This window comes from Rana temporaria, chromosome 9, assembly GCF_905171775.1.
Source record: "Rana temporaria chromosome 9, aRanTem1.1, whole genome shotgun sequence".
NCBI classification, from domain to species: domain Eukaryota; kingdom Metazoa; phylum Chordata; class Amphibia; order Anura; family Ranidae; genus Rana; species Rana temporaria.
This window is the reverse complement of record NC_053497.1, coordinates 73,336,112-73,360,168: the sequence shown is the minus strand read 5'-3', so window position 1 is coordinate 73,360,168 and position 24,057 is coordinate 73,336,112. Positions and strand designations below refer to the sequence as shown.

The window sequence follows — 24,057 nt, the reverse complement described above, 5'->3', positions numbered from 1 at the left end:
TATCTAGTCATTTACATATTCTACGCCGAAATCAATAGAAGCGCCACCTAGCGGCCAGCGGAAAAATTGCACCCTAAGATACGATGGCGCAGGCCGTCGTATCTTAGCTAGGTTTAAGTGTATCTCAGTTTGAGCATACACTTAAACTTACGACGGGCTTAGATTCCGAGTTACGTTGGCGTATCTACTTATACGCCGGCGTAACTCTTTGTGAATCCGGCCCAGTGTCTCTTTTTTTTTTTTTTTTTTTTTTTACTATCTAGGCATGAAGATGTGTTTCAGGAGTGGAATTGCGTGCCTCCACAGATTTACCATTGACGGTTAATTGTGCATTGTCATTTGCAATGAGGACAGCGGGCTGTGTCTGCTCTGCATTAATGGAGTGGACACGGACCAGCCATCCATCTGATCAGTGGACTGATTCCCCGCTGAGAAGGTGGACGCCAATGGAGCCCGTCCCATGTGTAAGAAGCCTAAAACAAAGATTTGGTATAAATAAAAAATAGATATCAAACCAAATATTTGTTTATAAACCTGTTAAAGGGGTTGTAAAGGTTCGTGTTTTTTCACCTTAATGCATCCTCTGCACACCTCGCTGTCACGGGCCCCCTAGCCCCCCGTTTTTCTTACCTGAGCCCGTTCACCTGCTTCACATAAACTTCTAATGTCTATGTGTATATCTAATACATTGGGTCAGAGCCGGTTCACATTGGGACGGCACGACTTCGTAGGGCGACTCCGCAAGGCGTCCTGAAGACGACTTCAGAGGCGACTTGTAAAATGACTTCTGTATAGTCGTACAAGAACCCTTTTTCTAAGTCAGAGCGACTTGCATCGCACCTATTAGAACGGTTCTATTGAATAGAATGGGACGCAACTTGTCAGGCGGCTGAGTCGCCCCAGTGTGAACCGGCTCTAAAAGTGTCCGATCAAAGGAAATAAAAACTAAAGCAAAGAATGTAATCTCATTTCTTGCTATTTTTGTTTCACTTCCTTTGAGGAAGAGATCTTTTGCTCCTTTTTCCTTCACTTGTTATCAGTCTTTGGCATGCCTATTGAATCCATTCATCTTTTAACCATTTTCAGTCTTAAACTTTTCTGAGGTTTAGGTGTAACAGTTACGGAGCTGCTGGCTTTACCCGCTGGTGATCATAGTCGTTCCTTATTTAGAAGATGAATAGATATGGTTATCACACGGTGCAAGATTTTCTGTAAGCCGTTGATCACTGGGATTGTTTACAATCTGTTCCAGACACTTGCAATTCCCTGGAAAGTAACGTTGTGCAACTTCATCTTGGATTAAATGTATCTGTTCATCTCCAAGAAGAGGTGACCATGAAATATGACGCCGTACAGCTAACTTCCCATCTGTATACACATTGATATAAACTAACCTTTAAAAGCCAGGGGACAGATGTGACTTTTATTTTTAAACTTGAGCTTCGTGTGAGGCCATGTGATACCTGGTTAAAGATTTTCTTCATTTCTCTTTTACTTTAAACGTTTATTCGCTGCGCTAAATATTTGTTCGGATAGTAATCTGAAACGAGACCTGCAGCATTTCCCCTGTACGTAGTTTTCTGCTTTCAAATTAAAGCGGAGTTCCACCCTGAAAAAAAATTTTCCACCAAAAATCTAAAAAAAAAAAAAAGTTTTTTACTTACCCTAAATAGCTGTTGCTATGCGGAAGTGGCGAATCTGCCTCTGCATCCTCCATGGTGGATTCTCTTCCTCCTCCTACACTTGGTTTCTTCTTGTGAATGGGGCGCACTGCATTCTGGGAACTGTGTGTATCCCAAAAAAGCAGCCGGTGCATTGCCACGAAATGAGATTTGCCATCGGATGAGATGGTCCGCCTCCATCACATCCTATTGGCTCACTCCTGTCACGTGACATATTTATACGTCAAGTATCGACGCGAACATCAGTCTCAGCTAGGCTATCATAGGGAGAGGATCTCCTCTCCCTGTGATAGCTGAAGCTGCACGGAGCTGGTGCACGGAGCTATTTGCGTAGTGCTGCGCCTGCGCACTACTACTTTACCTGCACCCGATGCTCTACTTTCTGTTCCCCGTTCCCTGAGCCTTAACGGGGGACGGGGAGTAGAGCTGCGGGCGCGGGGTGTAGTTAGCACTGGCGGGAGGCACGCTGACAGCGCTATCGCGCTCGCGGGGAGGCATGACAGCGCTATCGGGCAGAGGGATCCCGAAGTGACATTGTAATGAAGGAGAACATTTATTAGCCTGACATTGTAATAAAGGAGAACATTTATTAGCCTAGTAAATGTATGAGCTTCTGTGGCCCGATTCCGCTCTCGGAATCGGGCCACAGAGGCCATGTGAGCTCCGTGCACCAGCTCCGTGCAGCTTCAGCTATCACAGGGAGAGGAGATCCTCTCTCTATGATAGCCTAGCTGAGACTGATGTTCGCGTCAATACTTGATGTTTAAATATGTCACGTGACAGGAGTGAGCCAATAGGATGTGATGGAGGCGGATCATCTCATCCGATGGCAAATCTCATTTCGTGGCAATGCACCGGCCCATTCACAAAGCGCCGCGCTGCTCGCGCATGCGCAGTAGGAAACAGGCAGTGAAGCCGCACAGCTTCACTGTCTGTTTCCCTTACTGTGGATGGCGGCGCAGTAAGTATCCTTTATAATAAAATATGTTCAGAAAATATGGAGCAGTTACTTAATATCATACAGCAAACATATTTTCATAAATTTGATTACACTCCTGCTCTATCATTGTCAAGACGGCCTACTTGGTGGTCTGGAATAATATACTGCCTTACTGCAGTGTCCAAGACCTGGTTGTGCTGTCTGGCAGAGGTCTCTCTAGCACTGGACTGGCTGAGCAGAATTACAAATCCAATAAGGTTGCTAATTGTATATATTCCAACTAAGTATTTGTGGATTGCCCAGAGTTTAGCTTTAGTAACTGAAAATGTGTCCCCCAGTAACACAATATACTTTCCCTCCAGGTTCTTTGAAAGCTTTGTGCTTGGTAGTGTTCTAATTTTATCAGTGCATTTCTGGCATTGAGAAAGCAAATTTGCATGCCGAGTATGTCCATCTATTTCGACACGTGGAGTTTCTAAGTGCTGTGCCTGCATCGATTGCGGGCAAAATAATTTATTATGTTGCCTGTAAAGTGCTCTGCAGCATTAAAGCAGTTTTAATAATAGCCCATCGGATTTCCATCTGTCATGTATAAGAAATGGTAGAAGACGAGCCCCTTTTTACAAGGTAGAAAAATAATGTATTCGCTGTCTTTGAAGTACATAAGCCATACTCTGCTTCATAAAATTTAAAGTACACCTGTTATGTGGGTGATACAGGCAACCGCAATTGTTGACCTCCTTCTGCACATGCAAATTGACTGTTATTCTGACCTTCCATTTCAATACTTGTAGACACAAGCCCAGGGAATATGCGCACCTGGTCTGAAATCTGTAGTAATTTGCAGTAATTCATAAAAAAAAAATAAAAATTGATCTGGTACACCACTGAGTTTTTTTCAGGCCCAGCGGGCGGCTTCAAATAAAAAACTGAGGCGGCTGCAGGGAGGTCTCTGTATCAACTATGCCAGGGCTCAACAAATCCCGGTCGCCATGGCGACTAGAAATAGCCTCCTGGCGACTTGGCTTTTTTTTTTGTGAAGTCCCCAGCTCTTCCTTGTGTGAGCTGGCGCCATCTGGTGGTGGCCGTTGGTATTACAAGTGAAGCATTACAAGTTAAACAAGAAAATATTGTGTTGCGCTGATAATCAAGTAAAAAATTGCATACATATATATATATATATACACCATATACATAAATAAGAACCCCCTACACCTCAAATCAGGGAGGTATATGTGCAAAAGATAAACAAAAACCACTCAAAAACTATAATGTGAAAAAATTCAAATAGAACCAGCAAAAATAGTTCATGGAAAAAACACAGTTCAGTACATAGGCTAATAGGAGACAGGTGTGAGATCCACAGTCCTTTGGTGTGCAGCTGTCATTATAGCAAAAAAAAACAAACAAAAAAAAAAATAAAAAAAAAATATATAAATCCTTTTCCTTCTGGACTCCCCGATTAACACAGGATATCAGCCGCTCATAAGGAGAAAAGAAAGATATATGGTGCAAATAACGTAATAAAATGGGAGATGAACCCTGCAATACAATGATTGCACTCACGGAACCTCGATGGTAAAAAGGCTCAACTGCAATCAGTCATTGAACGCCGCTCAGTGCTACGATCTCCTCAGAAGGACGGATTCGACCGTCGATCGCGTCACTCGGCTTCTCCCCCACGCGTATCGTCAATAGCCACTTGACTTATTCATGGGTCAAGTGGCTATTGACGATACGCGTGGGGGAGAAGCCGAGTGACGCGATCGACGGTCGAATCCGTCCTTCTGAGGAGATCGTAGCACTGAGCGGCGTTCAATGACTGATTGCAGTTGAGCCTTTTTACCATCGAGGTTCCGTGAGTGCAATCATTGTATTGCAGGGTTCATCTCCCATTTTATTACGTTATTTGCACCATATATCTTTCTTTTCTCCTTATGAGCGGCTGATATCCTGTGTTAATCGGGGAGTCCAGAAGGAAAAGGATTTATATATATATTTTTTTTTTTGTTTGTTTTTTTTTGCTATAATGACAGCTGCACACCAAAGGACTGTGGATCTCACACCTGTCTCCTATTAGCCTATGTACTGAACTGTGTTTTTTCCATGAACTATTTTTGCTGGTTCTATTTGAATTTTTTCACATTATAGTTTTTGAGTGGTTTTTGTTTATCTTTTGCACATATACCTCCCTGATTTGAGGTGTAGGGGGTTCTTATTTATGTATATGGTGTATATATATATATATATATATGTATGCAATTTTTTACTTGATTATCAGCGCAACACAATATTTTCTTATTTATTCACTTTGGTTTTGTGCACCTCACGTGTCTGCAGCTTATCTTTAGTATTTTATATGGTTTTAGTAATAGCGCTGTAGTACCTTTTTACATATTATTACAAGTTAAACAGCAATTCTAATGTAATTTTTCACTATTTTCACTGCCATCTTCTTCCCTCTAATTAGAACCCCCAAACATTATATATATTTTTTATCCTAACACCCTAGAGAATAAAATGGTGATCGTTGCAATACTTTCTGTCACGCTGTATTTGCGCAGCGGTCTTACAAGCGCACTTTTTTGGGAAAAAAATTACACTTTTTTTTTAATTAAAGACAACAGTAAAGTTATCCCAATTTTTTTAAATATTATGAAAGATAATGTTACGCCGAGTAAATTCATACCCAACATGTCACGCTTCAAAATTGTGTCCGCTCGTGGAATGCCGACAAACTTTTACCCTTTAAAATCTTCATAGGCGACGTTTAAAAAAATCTACAGGTTGCATGTTTTGAGTTAGAGGTGGGCTAGGGCTAGAATTATTGCTCTCGCTCTACCAATCGCGGCGATACCTCACATGTGTGGTTTGAACACCGTTTACATATGCGGGCGCTGCTCACGTATGTATTCGCTTCTGCGCGCAAGCTCGTCGGGACGGGGTGCGTTTTCTGGCTCCTAACTTTTTTAGCTGGCTCCTAGATTCCAAGCAAATTTGTCAAACCCTGAACTATGCAATGTTAATATCATGTTCTGACAGAACAAACACAGCTGTGGGCACTGATTGGATGCCGATCGGCAAACGTTTTTCTGGCATGCCCGTTCTACAGGAGCCCGGGCCGAGTGTCTGGCGGTTGTCGGCTGATACTTGGCCCTTGTGTACCAGACTTAGGTCACAATAATGGACAAAAAACAATTAGCCAGATTCACGTAGACGTGCCTAACTTTAAGCAGGCGTAGCGTATCTCATATACGCTACGCCGCCGTAAGTTAGAGAGGCAAGTACAGTATTCACAAACAACTTGCGTCCTAAGTTGCGGCGTAGTGTAAATGTGCCGGCGTAAGCACGCCTAATTCAAATGTGGAAGAAGTGGGCATGTTTTATGTAAATTAAGCATGACCCCACGTAAATGACGTTTTGAACTAACGGCGCATGCGCTGTCTGTGGACGTAACCCAGTGCGCATGCTCCAAATTACGCTGCAAAGACTCATTGCTTTCAACGTGTACGTAAATTACGGCCAGCCCCATTCACGGACGACTTACGCAAACAATGTAAAAATTTAAAAATTTGACGCGGTTCCGACGTCCATACTTAACATTGGCTGCGCCATCTTTTTGGTGGTTTATCTTTACGCCTGAAAACGCCTTACGTGAACGGCGTATCTTTACTGCGACGGGCGAGCGTACGTTTGTGAATAGGCGTATCTTGCTGATTTACGCATTCTAGGCGTAAATCGGCGTACACGCCCCTAGCGGCCAGCGTAAATAGACAGCTAAGATACGACGGCCCCGGCGGTCGTATCTTGGCATCATTTAAGCGTATCAATTTGAGAATACACTTAAATATACAACGGCGCAAATTCGGAGTTACGACGGCGCATCTACTGATACGCCGTTGTATCTCTACCTGAATCTGGCTAAATGTGTTTAAGTTGATAACACACAAGCCATTCTAATTTCTCATGTCTTTATTAAACACACCCAGAAAACATTCACAGTGTTTGAGGAAAAAGTAAGTGAACCCTTTTATTTCAGAGCCCATTCACACAGGGACGACTTTGTATCTGACTTCAAGTCGCGCTGCATGAGAAAATCAATGTAAGTGAATGGGAGCCGTCTTAAAACACTACTGCAGTCGCTCTGACTTCAGAAAAGGTTCCTACTTCAATCCGACTTCTAGGCGACTTGTAGGCAACTTGTACACATTGATTTCAATGGAAGTCGCCTCAGAAGTCGGATCACTGTCTTAACAGAAGCAACAATACAGGAAGAAAACATACATTTCTCAGGCAAACCCCTCCCTCCCACAGAGGTGATTGTTTGATTGGCCACTGGAAAGTCTCCTGTTCTGGAAGCGACTAAAAGACACTCAAAAGTTTTAACCACTTCTGTCCCCCGGAGGATTTGGCTGCCCAATGATAGGGCCATTTTTTGCGGTTCGGCATTGCGTCGTTTTAACAGACAATTGCGCAGTCGTGCGACGTTGCACCCAAACAAAAGTGACGTCCTTTTTTTTCTTTCACAAATAGAGCGCTTTTTTTTTTTTTTTCCGCTATAAACAAAAAAAAGAACGATAATTCTGAAAAAATAGAGCAATATTTTTTTGCTTTAATAAATATCCCCAAAAAATATATACATTTTTTTTTTCCCTTAGTTTAGGCCGATATGTTTTCTTCTACATATTTTTGGTAAAATAAATCGCAATAAGCGTATATTAATTGGTTTGCGCAAAAGTTATAGTGTCTACAAAATAGGGGATAGTTTATGGCATTTTTATTTATTTTTACTAGTTATGGTGGTGATCTGCCATTTTTTTTTTATTTTTTTTTATCGTGAAAAAAATAACCAGTAAAGTTAGCCCATTTTTTTTTTTTTTTTTTTTTTTTTTTTTATATAAATGTAAAAGATTTTACGCCGCGAGAATCGTGAGCTTCATTCTAAGCAAAAAAATCGTGATTCTCATTTTGGCCAGAATCGTGCAACTCTACCTGTCACTAGGCAGAACAGGGAGATGCCTTGTTTACACAGGCATCCCCTCGTTCTGCCTCTGACACGATTCCGGGCTGCTGGCGCACATCAGCTTCTTAAAGGGGACGTACCGGTATGTCCATTTGCCTACCGCTGCCATTCTGACGACATATCGGCGTGCAGTGGTCAGCAAGTGGTTAAGATGGCTGTTCATAAGAAGCATCTGCTGATGTGAACCGTGTAAAAAAAACTAAAATTAGCTCTCTGAAGACATATGATCAAAGGTAGTAAAAGGTTGCACAAGGCTAGAAAAGGATATAAAGCAATCCATCAGTCAAAAGTTAGACAAATTGTTTATAAACAGAGACAGTTTAGAAGTGGCTTGTCTTAGAAGTGGACGCCCAGCCAAGATGACTCCTAAAGCTCAAACGCAGAATCCTCAATGAGGTAAAGAAGAACCCACGAGTAATGCCGCGTACACACGACCGTTTTTCATGACGAGAAAAATGTAATTTTTTAAATTTGGTTGTTAAAAACGGTCGTGTGTGGGCTCCAGAGCATTTTTATCGACGAGAAAAATGGGCATTAAAAATTTAGAACATGCTCTATTTTTTCGCATTTGTTTTTCTCATCGTGAAAAACGGTCGTGTGTACGCTTTAAGGACGGGGGGAAAAAACGTTGCATAATCAGCCCAAAGGGTGGCGCCATTCGAATGGAACTTCCCCTTTATAGTGCCGTCGTACATGTTGTACGACACCGCGCTTTGCTAGAGCATTTTTTTCCCCACGATCATGTGTATGCAAGGCAGGCTTGACAAGAATCGCGTCGAGAAAAACATTGTTTTTTTTCCATGACATGAAAAATGGCTTAAGAGTTAAAGGCTTGAAAATGTGCCTGTTTGGAATGGCTCGGTCACAGTCCAGACATTATTCCCATAGAGATTCTGTGGAATGACCTTGAGAGCCATCCACACCCGACATCCTACAAATGTGTCTGAGCTGAAGCAGTTTTGTAAAGAGGAATGGTCAAAAATGTCTCTTGAATGTTGTGCAGGTTCGATCCAGAGCTACAGAAAGCACTTGCTTGAAGTCCTTGCTGCCAAAGGAGCTTCAACCTGCTATTAACTCTAGGGGTTCACTTACTTTTTTTTTTTTCGGCGCTGTGATTGTTTACTGGGGATGTTCAGTGAGGCCATTAGAAATTAGAACTGTTTGTGTGTCATCAGCTTAAAGTGGAGGTTCACCCTCAAAAAAATTTCTGACATCACACAGAGTCGAGCCATCCTACCGACAGAATGCCGGTGTTTTTTTTTTTCTCAGCACATACCTCGTTATGTGCGATTTTCACCTCACGGCAATCCCGCGGGAGTGGGCGTTCCCAAGCAAAAAACCCGAACGTCGGTGCGGCTCTATACGGCGCCTGCGCACCGACATTCGGGTTCTGTCGGCAACCTGTGACGCGCAGTATGCGCCGTTCGGATGCCTGTCAATCACAGGCAGTGCTTGGGATTGCCGTGAGGTGAAAATCGTGATAACAAGGTATGTGCTGGGGAAAAAAAAAAAAAAAAACACCGGCATTCTGTCGTGTGATGTCAGAATTTTTTTTAAAGGGTGAACCTCCACTTTAAGCACATTGGGCCAGATTCATGTAGAAATCTGGCGGCGTAACATATCACATTTACATTACACCACCTCAAGTTTTCAGCATAAGTGCTTGATTCACAAAGCACTTGCCTGTAAACTTGCGGCGGCGTAGCGTAAAGCCGTCCGGCGCAAGCCCGCCTAATTCAAATGGGGCGTGTACCATTTAAATTAGTCGCGTTCCCGCGCCGAACGTACTGCGCATGCTCCGTTTTGAAATTTCCTGCCGTGCTTTGCACAAAATGACGTCGCCGCCGACGTAATGTTTTGAACGGCGACGTGCGTTACGTCCTTTCGTATTCCCGGACGACTTGCGCAAAAATTTTTTTTTTAAATTCGACGCGGGAACGACGGCCATTCTTTAACATGGGCTGTCTATTTTTACACCACCTAAATAGCAGCCGTAACTTTGCGAAGGGAAAAGCCGACTAGCGACGATGTAAGAGAATGCGACGAACGCGCGTACCTCCGTGGATCGCCGTAAACAGCTAATTTGCATATCCGACGCGGAAAACGACGCAAACTCCACCCAGCGGGCGCCGAAGTATTGCATCCTAAGATCCGAAGCCATACTCCGGCATACTTTTTCTGTGAATCTGGCCCATTGTGTTTTGTCTATTTTTGTGACTTTATAATATTTATAGGATGAGTATTGGATCACATGTTCTTTAATATGGCAAATTACTACATAAAATCGGTTAATTCCAAGGGGTTCACATTCTTTTTCTTGCCACTGTAGATTTTGCCTGGACATTTTGGCCCGGATTCACATACCTTGGCGCATAGGTATGCCGGCGTATCGAATATACGCTACGCCGACGTAGCGCAGAGCGGCGAGCACAGTATTCACAAAGCACTTGCTCCCTAATCTACGCTGGGTTCCCTCGGCGTAACTCGTCGTAAGTGGCAGTGGGCGTGAGCCATGCTAATGAGGCGTGTCCCGTGGACGCAACCCAGTGCGCATGCGCAGAATCACGTCGGAAATACTCCCTAAGATACGACAGATCACTGCCTACGATGTGAACGTAACCTACACCCAGCCCTATTCACGTACTACTACGTAAACTACGACGGCAGTTCCCTGGTCCATACCTTTGCTTAAGTTGCGCCTCATAGATGGGGAATAACTATACGCCGGACGTAAGCCTTACGCAAACCGCGTATATTATGCGCCGGGCGCAACTACGTACGTGAATCGGCGTATCTCACTCATTTGCATATTCGAATTGTAAATCAATGAGAGCGCCCCTTGCAGCCAGCGTAAATATGCGCCCACGATACGACGGCGTAGGAAATTTACGTTGGTCGTATGAAGCCTATTTTCAGGCGTATCTTGCTTTCAGAGTCAGGCGCATAGATACGACGGCGCATATGTGCACTTACGCGGCGTATCTCGAGATATGTCGGCGTAAGTGCTTTGTGAATCCGGGCCCTAGTGTTTTGGCCCAGTTTACAAGAATGTCATGGAGATCATTCCTTTTATTATTATTATTATTATTATTATTATTATTATTATTATTATTATTATTATTCTCTATAGATCAAGGTTTTCAGTGAGACTGACAAAGTGTGTGTACTGTAGGAATTTAAGCTTTGCAAATGAACTTTAGTCATAATAGGCATAAAAAAATGTAGTCTCCGTATAATTCCAGATTTAGAAATATTATTTAGGGCCTTGATACTCCTGTTTTGAGCATCTACTTTTTTTTTTATGTATTTTCGCGTATATGCTTTTTCGCATTTTCATGCAAATGCGAAAAATGTATTCTCAGTGAGAGGCTAGGTTACCCATGGGCGCTGTGTTCCCTGTAACAACAGAACACAACACTATGGAAAGTATAAGTATTGCCGCTCCTAATTGTGCGTTGCGTGCCATATAGTGAAGCACATGAAAAGCATGCTTCTTCACGGTCACTTAACGTGTTCGTTTTGCAGTTACGTGAGGCACTGCATGCATTGGTCTTTATTCCTACAGTAGAGAAGTCATTAATTATAACTTTTTGTGAATTGGGACATTTAAACTTGCTTTTTTAATTCCAATCTAAATTTAGTAGGAGTCGGAGTCGGTGCATTGTTTTCCGACTCCGACTCCAGGTACCCAAAATCTCCTCCGACTCCTCAACTCCGACTCCACAGCACTGAGTGCAAGTAGGCGACTCTGCTCTGCATTCAGGAGCAATGCAGCATTGTTGCCCCACTGTCAACATAAGCTACATTAGGTGGATTTCACTGGTAGGAACAGATATTTGTGGGACTACAACAACTAATAATTATGGGCTACTCTACATATATATATATATATTTTTTTTAATTGGAGGCCATAATTCTATGTTTAGAAAGTCATTGTAAGTCTTGTTTTTCTCTTGCAGTACACTGTGTGGAACTTCATTCCAAAAAACCTGTTTGAACAGTTCAGAAGAATTGCAAACTTTTATTTTCTTATAATCTTCTTAGTACAGGTAAGTATTCTTTTGTTGATCTTTATGTGTTTAAATGGACAACATGATTTAGGACTTGTTCACACCAACCTGTATGCTAAAATAGGCCATTTTTACATGCAGACCGGTGCCCATTGCGTAAGAGTGGTAAAGGAAGTCGTGCATTGTTAACGTTGGTTGCATTAGGCTAGTTTCAAATCTATGCGGCTCTGAGAGCTGCGTTTGCACTGGCGCAGCAGCCCATTAATTTTGCACCTTGCTTTTTCAGTTGCGGGAAACCGCATTCAGTGTTTTGGGATCCCACGCACCCCTTCACAGATGTAAATCTAGTTTTATAAAATTAGACTTCATTTGTCTCTATGCACTACAGCAGTGAGACGCGCTGACGTGAAGTACGGTGTGAAAAAAAAAATGCAGTATGCCTGTATTTTGTCCGCCATGGAAGGAACCCATCTCAACACAGCATTGTGGTGTGAACAGGGCATAGAAGGCACACATTTTTTTTTCTTTTTTTTTTTCTTCTTGTGCTTGTGTTGAGACAGCGTTGATCTGTTCTGCACATAGTGTAAACGAGTTCTAAGGCCTCGTACACACGATGGGTTAACCAGAGGACACTGGTCTGATGGACCGTTTTCATCGGTCAAAACCGATCGTGTGTGGGCCCCATAGGTTATTTAACCATAGGTTAAAAAAAAGCCAACCTATGGATTCCTAACCGATAGGTCAAAACCGATCGTTAGTAGGCACGACCATCGGTTAAAAATCCATGCATGCTCAGAATCAAGTCGACGCATGCTTGGAAGCATTGAACTTCGTTTTTTCGGCATGTCGTTGTGTTTTACGTCACCGCGTTCTGACACGATCAGTTATGTAACCTATGGTGTGTAGGCGTGACGGACCATCAGTCAGCTTCATCGGTTATCCAAGGACAACGGTCCTTATATATTCTGCTCAGAAGTTAAAACTTTTGAAATCTTGTTTCTAGGCTTTGTGAGGCCTTAGGCAAAACTTGGCATGGGGCCCCACTCTCGGAAAAATAATTCAAGGACAAGAGCCTCTTCCCCACAACCCTGGCCGGTGGTTGTGGGGGTCTGCGGGCAGGGGGTTTATTGAAATCTGGAAGCCCCCTTTAACAAGGCGGCCCCCAGATCCTGCGCTTTAATAACTAAGGGGCTAGGGGCCACCCGGTGATGTCACCTGGTGGACCTGCCCCTTTGTGACGTCATTGACTGAGGGCATGCTGGGTCATTCACTTCACAAGGGGTTGGTGTCACCAATATTCACTGGTTGTCGCTCCTGAGTCAGGGCTCTTAACGCTGCCTGAGCACAGCAGTGTTAAGGTCTACCGTTCCTCAAAACTGGGGCAATGCATTGGGCAAGTTAGGCGGCCGCGAGAGCGAGACCTTAGGTGACCGCCCACTTTGCCTAATTGAAGAGCCGCCTCTGACTGTGGGTATATTGACGTGGCCTCAATTTGTCTTTTGAACCTTGCAGCATCTGATGTGGGAATACAGTATCTCACAAAAGGGAGTACACCCCTTTGTCATGTGACAACACTGAAATTACACTTTGCTACAATGTAATGTAGTGAGTGTACAGCTTGTATAACCGTGTACATTTTCTGTCACCTCAAAATAATTCAACAGACAACCATTAATGTCTAAACCGCTGGCAACAAAAGTGAGTAAACCCTAAGTGAAAATGTCCAAATTGTGCTCAAAGGGTCAATATATTTTGTGTGGCCACCATTATTTTCCCGCACTGCCTTATAACCCTCTTGGGCATGGAGTTCACCAGAGCTTCACAGTTTGCCACTGGAGACCTCTTCCACTCCTCCATGATGTCATCACGGAGCTGGTGGATGTTGGAGACCTTGCGCTCTTCCACCTTCTGTTTGAGGATGCCCCACAGATGCCTAATAGGGTTTAGGTGTGGAGACATGCTTGGCTAGTTCATCACCTTTACCATCAGATTCTTTAGCAAGGCAGTGGTCGTCTTGAAGGTGTGTTTGGGGTCGTTGTGTTGGAATACACACGCTTGATACCATCTGAACCAAATACGTCTATCTTGGTCTCTTCAGCCCACAGGACATGGTTCCAGTAATCCTTGTCCTTAGTCTGCTTGTCTTCAGCAAACTGTGCATCATCTTTAGAAGAGGCTTCCTTCTGGGATGACAGTCATGCAGACCAATTTAATGCAGTGTGCGTTGTATGGTCTGAGCACTGACAGGCTGTTCCCCCACCACTTCAACCTCTGCAGAAATGCTGGCAGCACTCATACTTCTATTTCCCAAAGGCAATCTCTTGATATCATGCTGAGCACATGCACTTAACATCTTTGGTCAACCATAGTGAGGCCTGTTCTGAGTGGAATCTGTCCTGTCAAAATGCTGTATGGTGAACAGAGATTCTTATGAGGCACTCAATCAAGATCCAGTCAAAAAATGCCACGGCAGTCGCCTATGCCAACCACCAATACAGTACTAGGAGTGCAGTGGGGGCACTAAAGGCTTTCTTTGATGGACAGCTTCACATGTGGGCTCTTTCCACCATGTGCATTCCAGACATAGAAAACTGGCTGCAGACTATCATCAGACGCTGCACCCAGATGTGTTTTGTCAGATTTGTCTGCTCTGGGGCACCCCGGATGTGGTTCTTCTGGCATCTTGCCTCAACAGAAATGTGTTGAGGTTTGTGGAAAGAGCGAGGAATCCCTTGGAAGCAACTGAAGCTCTGTCATCTTCATTTCTGTTTCCTCTTCTCAGACTTTTCCTTCGGCTACTGCTAAGGTTAGAGGCTGAAGAGATTTTGGCCATTTTAGCGGCTCCAGTTTGGCCTTGTTGACCATGGTACGCCGAAGTGGTACTGCTGGTCGAGGAGATTCCCTGGTGACTGCCTTTTTCAGGTAGCTCTTCGGTCTTGAGGCCCGTTCGTTCGCTCTGCCCTAGACCATCTGGATACTGCTCTGACTTGGACAGACTGGCTCTGAAGCCCTGTACAAACGGCCAGGAATCCCGTCTGTTTAAAAACCGCCAGTTTTCCCAACGGGATTCCTGCCAAGCTTGGCTTGAAAAGCCATGTATACACACGGCCACACAAAAGACCCCCATTCTTTTGAATGGCAAAAACGCGGTGGCGTCAAAGACTACGATGAGCCAGCTAAATTGCGCTCTATGCTACAGCAAATGCGTCAAATTGTTATCAAGCATGCACGGTTTATCTCCCCTTCATGCAAGCATACAGATGACTGTTTGTTTTTCTCAGCAGGAAACACTCTGCCGGGAATCCCGATGGGAAAATGGAGGTAGCAGGTTCTCTATTTTTTTTCCCGGCAGTTTTCCTGTTGGGAAAACTGCCAGGGAGCATACACACGGCCGGGATTCCTGGCCAAAAGCTCTCCTGGCAGTTTTCCTGCCGGGAAAACTGGTCGTGTGTATGAGGCTTGAGAGACCGCAAGTTGTCTGGCTTGGTGATCACTACCATTTTAAAGTTGTCAAAGTCTAACTATCAAAAGATTTATCAGTGTACTTTTGAAGGGTTTTGTCTTGTGGTGTGAGGCTACGGGTGTCTATCCATGTTCCTTCTCGGTGATTTGGATTTTGACCTTTCTCCAATAGGATGTTGAGTACAAGCTTGCCTTGAGTACCATAAAGGGTCAAGTCTCTACCCTTGCGGTCTCTTTCAAATGTCCCATGGTCGCGCACTGCTTGATTTGTATATTTTAATCTAAGCGGTTTGACATGTGGCACCCCCTGTGCATTTTCCGTAGCCACTGCGGGACTTGAACCTGGTCCTTCAGAAGCCTCCTTTTGAGGATATTGTAGAAATCCCTTTGCTTACACTCTCAGAAGGTACCTTTTTTGATTGAGATCACTTCCGCGTGCTACATGTCTGAGTGAGTGGTCTTGTCTTGTATGTCTCCTTATGTGGTCTTGCACAAGGATAAGGTGATTCTCCGTTTACGTCCTTCTTCTTTTCTTTTAAGGGTGGTATCTTATCTTATATTAATCTGAATAAGGACATTGTCCTACCTGCTCTGTGTCCACGTCCGTTGTGCTGCACTCCTTGGGCATGGTCCATGCAGTTTCTATGTACCTATGTATAGCTTCTTTCTGGAGGTTGGATTTTCATTTTCCTTCCCCAATATGGCATCCTCTACCAGGGCGATTAGTGCCTCTTGGGCATTCCGACATCGGGCATAGCCATCTGTGTCAAGTTTGTGAGGTGATTACTTGGTCTTCTGTTCAAACCTTTTATCAGGTTGATGTTTTCGCATCTTCGGATGCTTGTTTTGGCCGCAAGGTTTTGCAGTTTTGATGATCCTTGTTTCCCCTGCAGGAGGTTTTTTTTTTTTTTTTTTTTTGGGTGGTTGCCTGTTCACTGTTTTGGAACATCCATGTTGCCAGCAATGAAGAGAAGCTGGATTAATCAAAGAATTTAAAAGATAATGGGATTTTCTGTTGCTAACTGTAAAAACCTTTCTCTGGGTTAATTGACAGACACGGCACCCACCCCTCCTTCTTCTTCTTTTTTTTTTTTTTTTTTATTCTTGTACTGCTTTCTGACTAACTGGCCTGCCTATAGCAGAGAGGGGGTTTATATCAACTAGGACTGCCGGTAGGCAGTGATGTTGTTTTTATGATTGGTGTCATACTCCTGTAGGTGGCGCTATATAATCCTTATGGTCAAGAATGAAGGGAGGTTGTGTTCATTAATGGATTGTATGGTGAGTAACAAAAAAAACTTTTTTTACAATGTATGAACTTCCGTGTCTGCATGAACAAGCCCATATCAAAACTTAACCGGAAGACCCATCTAAACTAGCTATTCAGTTTGTATCCTGTCAGCAGGCCTTTGCACTGCATAGTTGCTGCTACACCTTTATGATATTGTAGGGATAGATGGGAATGGGTGTGATGAGCTTTAATCACACAGGCTTTGTGCTCATATGAACAATAGGAACATTACTTTCAGATATTGCTGTATTTTGTATATGTTTTAATACAAAACTAATACATATTTACAATGTTGTTGCATATTATTTTATCTTCTCTGAAATTTAGTCACCTGTAGTGTCTCTTTATTCAGTGTTGTTTTGTAATTTCTTTATTGACCTTTTTGTGCTTTTCTTCTTAGGCAATTGTTGATACACCAACAAGCCCAGTAACAAGTGGCCTTCCTCTTTTTTTTGTTATCACAGTAACCGCTATTAAACAGGTAATGAGCTTACTGATTCTTGTCTCATCTTGATTGTTTTGCAGCATGCTGGGAATCCTGGGGAACTTTCTTCACCAATAATGTTCAAATAGAAAATTGGGATTCAAATGAGCAGCTTTTACAATCTCTGGGTCTCTTTCTGCAGCTGCTGAAATATATATATATTTTTTGTGTGTTTATAATTGCATAATATTTGATATGACTTTGATTGCAAGCAGTAGCCAATGTGGTGTATTAGTAACTTCTTGATCTGTAGAGGTAGGTAGTGCGTATGGATGAGTAAGAACAGGTTTTAGACATAAACCGTAATAATATAGTTTCAGTTACTGGGCTTTGTAGCAGTTGCTGCTTAGGAAGAAATCTGCAATGTGACATCACCCTCGGGGATAATTGGGTGGGTTCAATCAAAGCAGTGACCAGACAGAATTACATTGTGGGAGGTAAAAGAGTTCACATATAAATATTTCAGTGCTATGTTTTTAGCTGCTTGGCTCGAGTTCTTCTTTTGAAACAATTAAGACTGGATCAACTAGCTTCTTTTTCTACTTCAATACACTTTCCCATCTGTGTCTTTTCTTTTTTTTTTTTTTTTTTTTTTTCATCTCTGTGACCGCAGTGGTGACAATTTTCTTAGTTGAAACAACATCCCTGTAAAACTCCAGAAAGTAAATCCAACACCTAATGCCTAAAACATTTTGGGATGAAAGTACTAGAAATTGCCACAGTTAATAAGTGCAATGAAAAAATGACAATAAAAAATTGGAGCCATTTAACCTTTTCTTCTACTATTAAAGGGGAAATGTGTGTGTGTGTGTGTGTGTGTGTGTGTGTGTGTGTGTGTGTGTGTGTGTGTGTGTGTGTGTGTGTGTGTGTGTGTGTGTGTGTGTGTATGTGTATATATATATGTGTGTGTGTGTATATGTGTGTGTGTATGTATGTATGTATATATATATATATATAGTTATATATATATATATATATATATATATATATATATATATATATATATATATATATATATATATATGTGTGTGTGTGTGTATATATATATATATATATAATATTCTAGATCTTTGTGTCCCTGTTGGACAGCTTTCTCCTTAATTGCAGCCTCGGTGATCACCAACATTGGAGTAGGAAACAAAGCAGGTCATGGATGGATCAAAATTTGCCTGGTCCCTGTTTTAACCACGTGTAGCTGTTCCAGTTTGACAGTAGTCCATTGTTAGATCGACTTTTGTCGAATGGGATTGTTTAAAAGGAGAGTCCTGCTGTTAGAATACAAGGATTCCTTTAGCCACCTTGCTTGTGTGAATGGAGGAATGTATTCGTTGTTGTTGTTTTTTTTTTCTCTTCAGCCAGTGGGCCAGCATGAGAGAAATTCTCAATTGCAGTCCACCTCATTGAAGAATCCAAACCAACAAAATATGGTGCCTCGTTGCAAATGGGACACCGCACACACAGGACAGCCGCATTGATAGATGAATGCATGAGAAGCATCTGACGTGTTTCGCCCCATCACCAGGGCCTAATTTTATAAATAAAAAAAGAGAAACGCTTGGAAAAATATTTTGTTTTGGAAAACGCTTTTATTTAATGTTCAGATGGATTTTTTTTTTCATGCGCAAACCATTTTTTAGCGCTTCAGATGTTGGGATACATCTAACATTGTCAATTCGTATGTCCATATTTACATTACACATGTGCCTCCGTTTGAGGAAATATTGGACAAGCAGACAATGCCTTCAGTGTTTCCTTTATTCCTATGTTTCATTTTTTGCCCAGCTGTTCATTTTGTACAATTAAGTTCAGTTTATTTTTTCACTTTTAATTTTTTTATTTAACATTTTTCAATTTTACAACACTTCAAACATACAACAAACTTTAACATTCGTATATATAAATGTATAATTATACATGCCTTTACATACAATCCCCAATAATATAAAAAAAAATAAAAAATAGTTCAGTTTATCAATGGCTGCTCACGATACATAGAACACTGACAGCTGTGTTGCACTCCCACCTGTACAATTAAGTCCTGTGGGTGGGGAGAAATGCATCAGAGGGCCGTGGTCTGGAAGGAGACTGGCTGAAGCGGCTTCCCATTCATTCATCGATTGCGGCTGTCCTCTGTATGCAGTGTCCCGTTCCTTTTCACTATGATGCCTTAAAGCAAGCCGAGATCAGCTTCTGAGGATACCGGCACCTGCTAGCGGTATCTAGTGCTAGCAGTGTGAATCACAGGCTAGATTTACATCTTTGAGCAGTGCTCTAAAAGGTTTGGTTAAAATATCGCCCCTGCTGCGTTTTGTGTCACTTTCATGTATTAAACTGTTTTATTGAAATAGAAGGAACAAACATGTATTGTGTGTTATTGTATGTGTTATTTCTTTGTTTTATTTTTTAATACAGCAATATAAACTGGTATAAAAAATAAACACTGATGTGCATAAACCTTGCGTAAGCCTATCTGAAAACAAGCAATAATATACATTCCCGTAAGCACATAGATGTGTAAAGGTTTTATGTGCCGTTCAGTGAAATATATGCAAATGTTGTTGCTATACATACTTTGGATTAAAAATAGGAGTCAAGATGAAGCTCTTGATCAATTTATTACATCTTTAATTTTCTGACAGGGCTATGAAGATTGGTTAAGACATCGAGCTGACAATGAGGTTAATAAGAGCACAGTGTACATTATTGAGAACTGTAAGCGTGTCAAGAAAGAGAGCGAAAAAATTAAGGTAAATGGTTAATGTAAACTTCTCACTAATTCTTTCAGTTTTGCAGAGTTTAGTTGCAGTGTGTACTGTGCTTTGCTTAACCTTCCCCAGGTCGACAAGTCGGTTTGCATTTTCCTATAGGATCGCTGTTCCTTAACCTCTATCGGCCCAGAGGCCATATATCAATGGCCTCGGAAGGAAACGGTTATATTACAATTGGGCCCGAAACAACTTATCGATTATGAAATTAATCGATTACAATTTTCATAATCGATTAATCGGCCAGTAACATAATGGGATTAAAAAAAAAAAAAAATTAGCCCTTTATAAAAAAAAGCAAATGGCTACTGTAAATATTACTTTCACTGTCCCACAGTAAAAAAAAAAAAAAATTAACCCCTTACAGTAGCGATTATTTGCTCTTTTTGTACTTATTTTTGTTTTTTTAACCCCATTATGTTACTAAACATCTCAGGCTGGGGTCACACCTCTGTTTTTTGGTGCTTTTTGCAGAAACACACTACAGTTCATTTACATGTTTTCCTATGGGACACTTTCACATCCATGATTTTTTTTTCCCGCTGCTGTGTATTTGGAAAGGGCAAGGACTTTTTAACGCAAAACGGTGCCATTTTGTTTTGTTTTTTGGTTCAATATACGTCAATGGAGAAGCTGCAGAAAAGCATGTAATGTGTTTTTGCGGCAATTTGTGTTTTGTAATCTGCCCAACAACAATTTTTTTTTTTAACCACTTCCTTACTGGGCACTTAAACCCCCTTCCTGCCCAGAGGACTTTTTGCAATTCGGCACTGCGTCGCTTTAACAGACAATTGCGCGGTCGTGCGATGTGGCTGCCAAACAAAATTTATGTCCTTTTTTCCCACAAATAGAGCTTTCTTTTGGTGGTATTTGATCACCTCTGCGGTTTTTAATTTTTGCGCTATAAACAAAAATAGAGCGACAATTTTGAAAAAAAAAAAATTTTTTTTTTACTTGTTGCTATAATAAATAGCGCAATTTTTTTTTATTTATTTTTTATCCTCAGTCTAGGCCGATACGTATTCTACATATTTTTAGTAAAAAAATAAAAATAAATCGCAATAAGCGACTGGTTTGCGCAAAAGTTATAGCGCCTACAAAATAAGGGACAGAATTATTTTTTTTTTATTATTATTTTTTTACTAGTAATGGCGGCGATCTGCGATTTTTTATTGCGACTGGGACATTATGGCGGACACATCGGACACTTTTGACACCATTCACATTTATACTGCAATCAGTGCTATAAATATGCACTAATTACTGTATAAATGTGATTGGCAGGGAAGGGGTTAACACTAGGGGGTGAGGAAGGGGTTAAATGTATTCCCTATATAGTGTTCTAACTGTGGGGGGAAGGGGGGTGACTGGGGGGGTGACCGATCTGTGTCCCTATGTACAAGAGACACAGATCGGTCTCCTCTCTCCCTGACAGCACCGCTGTCTGTGAGAGCCGGCAATGAGAAATGATCTCATATGTAAACATATGAGATCATCTCTCATTGGCCGCACAGATCGCCTAGGAAACGGCCACTCCGATTGGCCGTTCACGGCGATCTGTGATTGGCTGTGTCCAAGGGACACGGCCAGCACAGCAGTTCCTCGCTGCGCGCTCGGGAGCGCGGGGAACGAGCAAAGGGGCGGACGTCAATTGATGGCGCCCCGGAGAAGTAGAACCACCCTGCGGCCGTCAATAGTCGTACGGCTGTCGGGAAGTGGTTAAAGGCTATTATCCGATTAATCGATTACTACCAACTAATCAATTATGAAAATAATCGTTAGTCGCAGCCCTAATTACAATCATAGTTGCAACCATGAACATGATCTCATTCACCTATTGGCTTTACTGTAAATGTAATCCAAGCAACTGTACAATCTGTGCTTTTACAGCACTCGGAAGGATGCCACCCACCTCTCACTGCCATTCCCAGGCTCTCTAGTGTCACTGGAAATCCCAGAACCACTGCAAGCAGACAGATCGGCTGTGCACAGAGGAGGAGGAACATCCATTCCTCGATCTCCTCTGTGATGAATGAAGCTGGGAACAATGAAGATTTCCTCACTTCTGTTTTAGTGCAGTGTGCACATTATAATTCAAAGTGCGAGAGTGCTGAAAGCTAATAATTGGCTTGGGCAGGAAGGGGGTGTATGTGCCTGGTGTTGAAGTGGTTAAGCTAAGCCAAGAGCTGGGGATGTCTCAGACTGTATAAACATGGATGCTTATGCAGTAATAATGCAGTTTGATGTATAATCATATAGGTGTGTCTGACTTTCATGAATCCTGAATGTCTGTTTGCAGCTTAAGAAGTGTACAAAGTAATGCATATGAGCGGGGCCGCCATCAGGAATTTTACACAGCTTGAGGCATGGGCTCCCTGGAGCAGAGAAAGGGGCAGGGTGCCGCAAGTTGAGAAGCGGTGAGGGGGTGCCACCGCAAATTGAGAAGCGGGGGGGCTTTGGGTGCTGACCCAAAAAAATGGGGGATGCCATCCGGGCCCATTATAGGTGTACTGTCTGTACCCCCCTAATGGTGGCCCTGCATATGAGGGACACATCCAGTATCGTAATGTTTCTGTGATTCATCCCGACATAACTGTTCTGCATCGGACCACCCCATTTTCTAAAATCACTTACTTACTGCTAGTCTATTATAAGGAAAACTCCATCCCACCCATAGCTTCCCCAGAATGAGAAGAATCTTGTACAGCAGATAATCATTTGACAATCTCATGGAATCTCATTTTAGAAAGTGTGTGTGTGCTTTAGTGAGTATATCTATTTAAAAAGAGAGAACTCCTATATATTTTAGCTGTACTGTAAAACTGTATCTGATATGAGTTGGTTTTTCATTGGTAGGTACAGTATGTGTTCTTCCACTTCTTTGCATTCCTCGCTATGTAGTTTCTGTAAAGGAATATTAGGAGAAAAGGAACTAAAAGGTTGGACTAAGAGTGGTCTTATGTTTGTTTATTACTGTATATAAGCTGGATTTGTATACCACTCATATGTGGCTTTTTATTGCTTATATGACACTATTGTGGCTTTTTCTTTATACTTAATAAATTGATACTTATTTTTCTATACTCCAATAGTTTGTTTCACTTTTAAAGTCCCACCCTCAAGGGGGTTCTTTTTGTTTTTTCTGTAAAGGAATATTATAACCTTCACAGAAAGATGCATTCCTAAAGGAGTTGTAAAGGTCAGTTTATTTTCTAAATGGGTTCCTTTAAGCTAGTGCATTGTTGGTTCACTTACCTTTTTCCTTCGATTTCCCTTTTTAAAGTTTTTTTTTTCTTTGTCTGAATGTCTCACTTCCTGTTTCTCCTCAGTAAGCTTGCCCCCCATCATCCGAGCTGTTCTGGCTGGGGGTTAGTCAGCCAGAACAGCTTACTGAGGAGCAACAGGAAGTGAGAAATTCAGACAAAGGAAAAAAAAAAACATTTACAAGGGAAATCGATGGAAAAGGTAAGTAAACCATCAATGCAATAGCTTAAAGTAACCTATTTGGTAATTAAAAACGAACCTTTACAACCCCTTTTAAGAGTGTGACCATGTAGTTTGTTCTTCCTCATTAACTAATGTGAGCAGACCATAGCTGCTTCTTCGTTGTGGGTCTTCTCTATAATATGACCTCTGGATTATCATATACTAGCAAAAGATGCTTGTTTCTAATCTGTAATGAGAGTTACCATTCAAAAGTTGAGAAAACAGCCCAACGCTATAGGCTAAGAACATTTGACTAATGGGAAATAATGATGGAGACTTCTGCAATGTGTACATCTATGGAGATTTCCTGTGCAAACAGCCGATCGAATGGGTAATCGGCCAAGCGAACCCTCAGCTGCCGTGTGGAATGAAACATTTAGTAGTGGTAATATTCCAATGTGACCACTTTCAGCTGGTTGTCGGGGAGCTGGCACATGCCAGTGTCCTAACATCCAGTGACTGATCACTGCCTAGCTTATTTAGCTGTCAACCAGGGATTACTGACTTACATGTCAATATTGTAGATAGAGTAGTATTTGTATTTTTGTTAAATGAGTCCTGAAATTTAAACAGCTCAGCCATACAACACAGCCCTGTCTGACGGTGAAGGATAACTTTTTTGCTTGTTGTAGTTTAGTAAGGCTTATGGGTCTTGCCCCTCCCCCGCCCTGGCACTGGACATTGATGCACTGGTCTCTCTCACTTTGCTCTCATCTCCTGTCAGCATGCTTCTTACTGCAAGAACAGTTACCTCCTTCTACTGCTTCTCCCTCCCCCAGTACAGTAATTTGCAAGAGGCTGATGCTGAGCCAAGTTCAGGTTCTTGAATTGTTTGCAATTTTAAAATTAAAATACATTTTCAAATCGTATTAAATACAGAGCTGCATTAAATTGTGTATTTTATATGTGCCTGG

The 24,057-nt window shown here is 42.1% G+C and overlaps 1 protein-coding gene across 6 annotated transcripts in view; it reads left to right on the top strand.

Annotated features, from left to right (window-relative positions):
• Window positions 1–24,057, top strand: part of ATP11C (ATPase phospholipid transporting 11C) — a 188,156-nt gene that overhangs the window by 65,038 nt on the left and 99,061 nt on the right. For all 6 annotated transcript variants that reach the window (XM_040323788.1, XM_040323782.1, XM_040323783.1 and 3 more), the window contains exons 3-5: window positions 11,605–11,694; window positions 16,809–16,889; window positions 19,532–19,639. In XM_040323788.1, coding sequence (XP_040179722.1) covers window positions 11,605–11,694; window positions 16,809–16,889; window positions 19,532–19,639 — 279 coding nt within the window. The remainder of the gene's footprint in view (window positions 1–11,604; window positions 11,695–16,808; window positions 16,890–19,531; window positions 19,640–24,057) is intronic.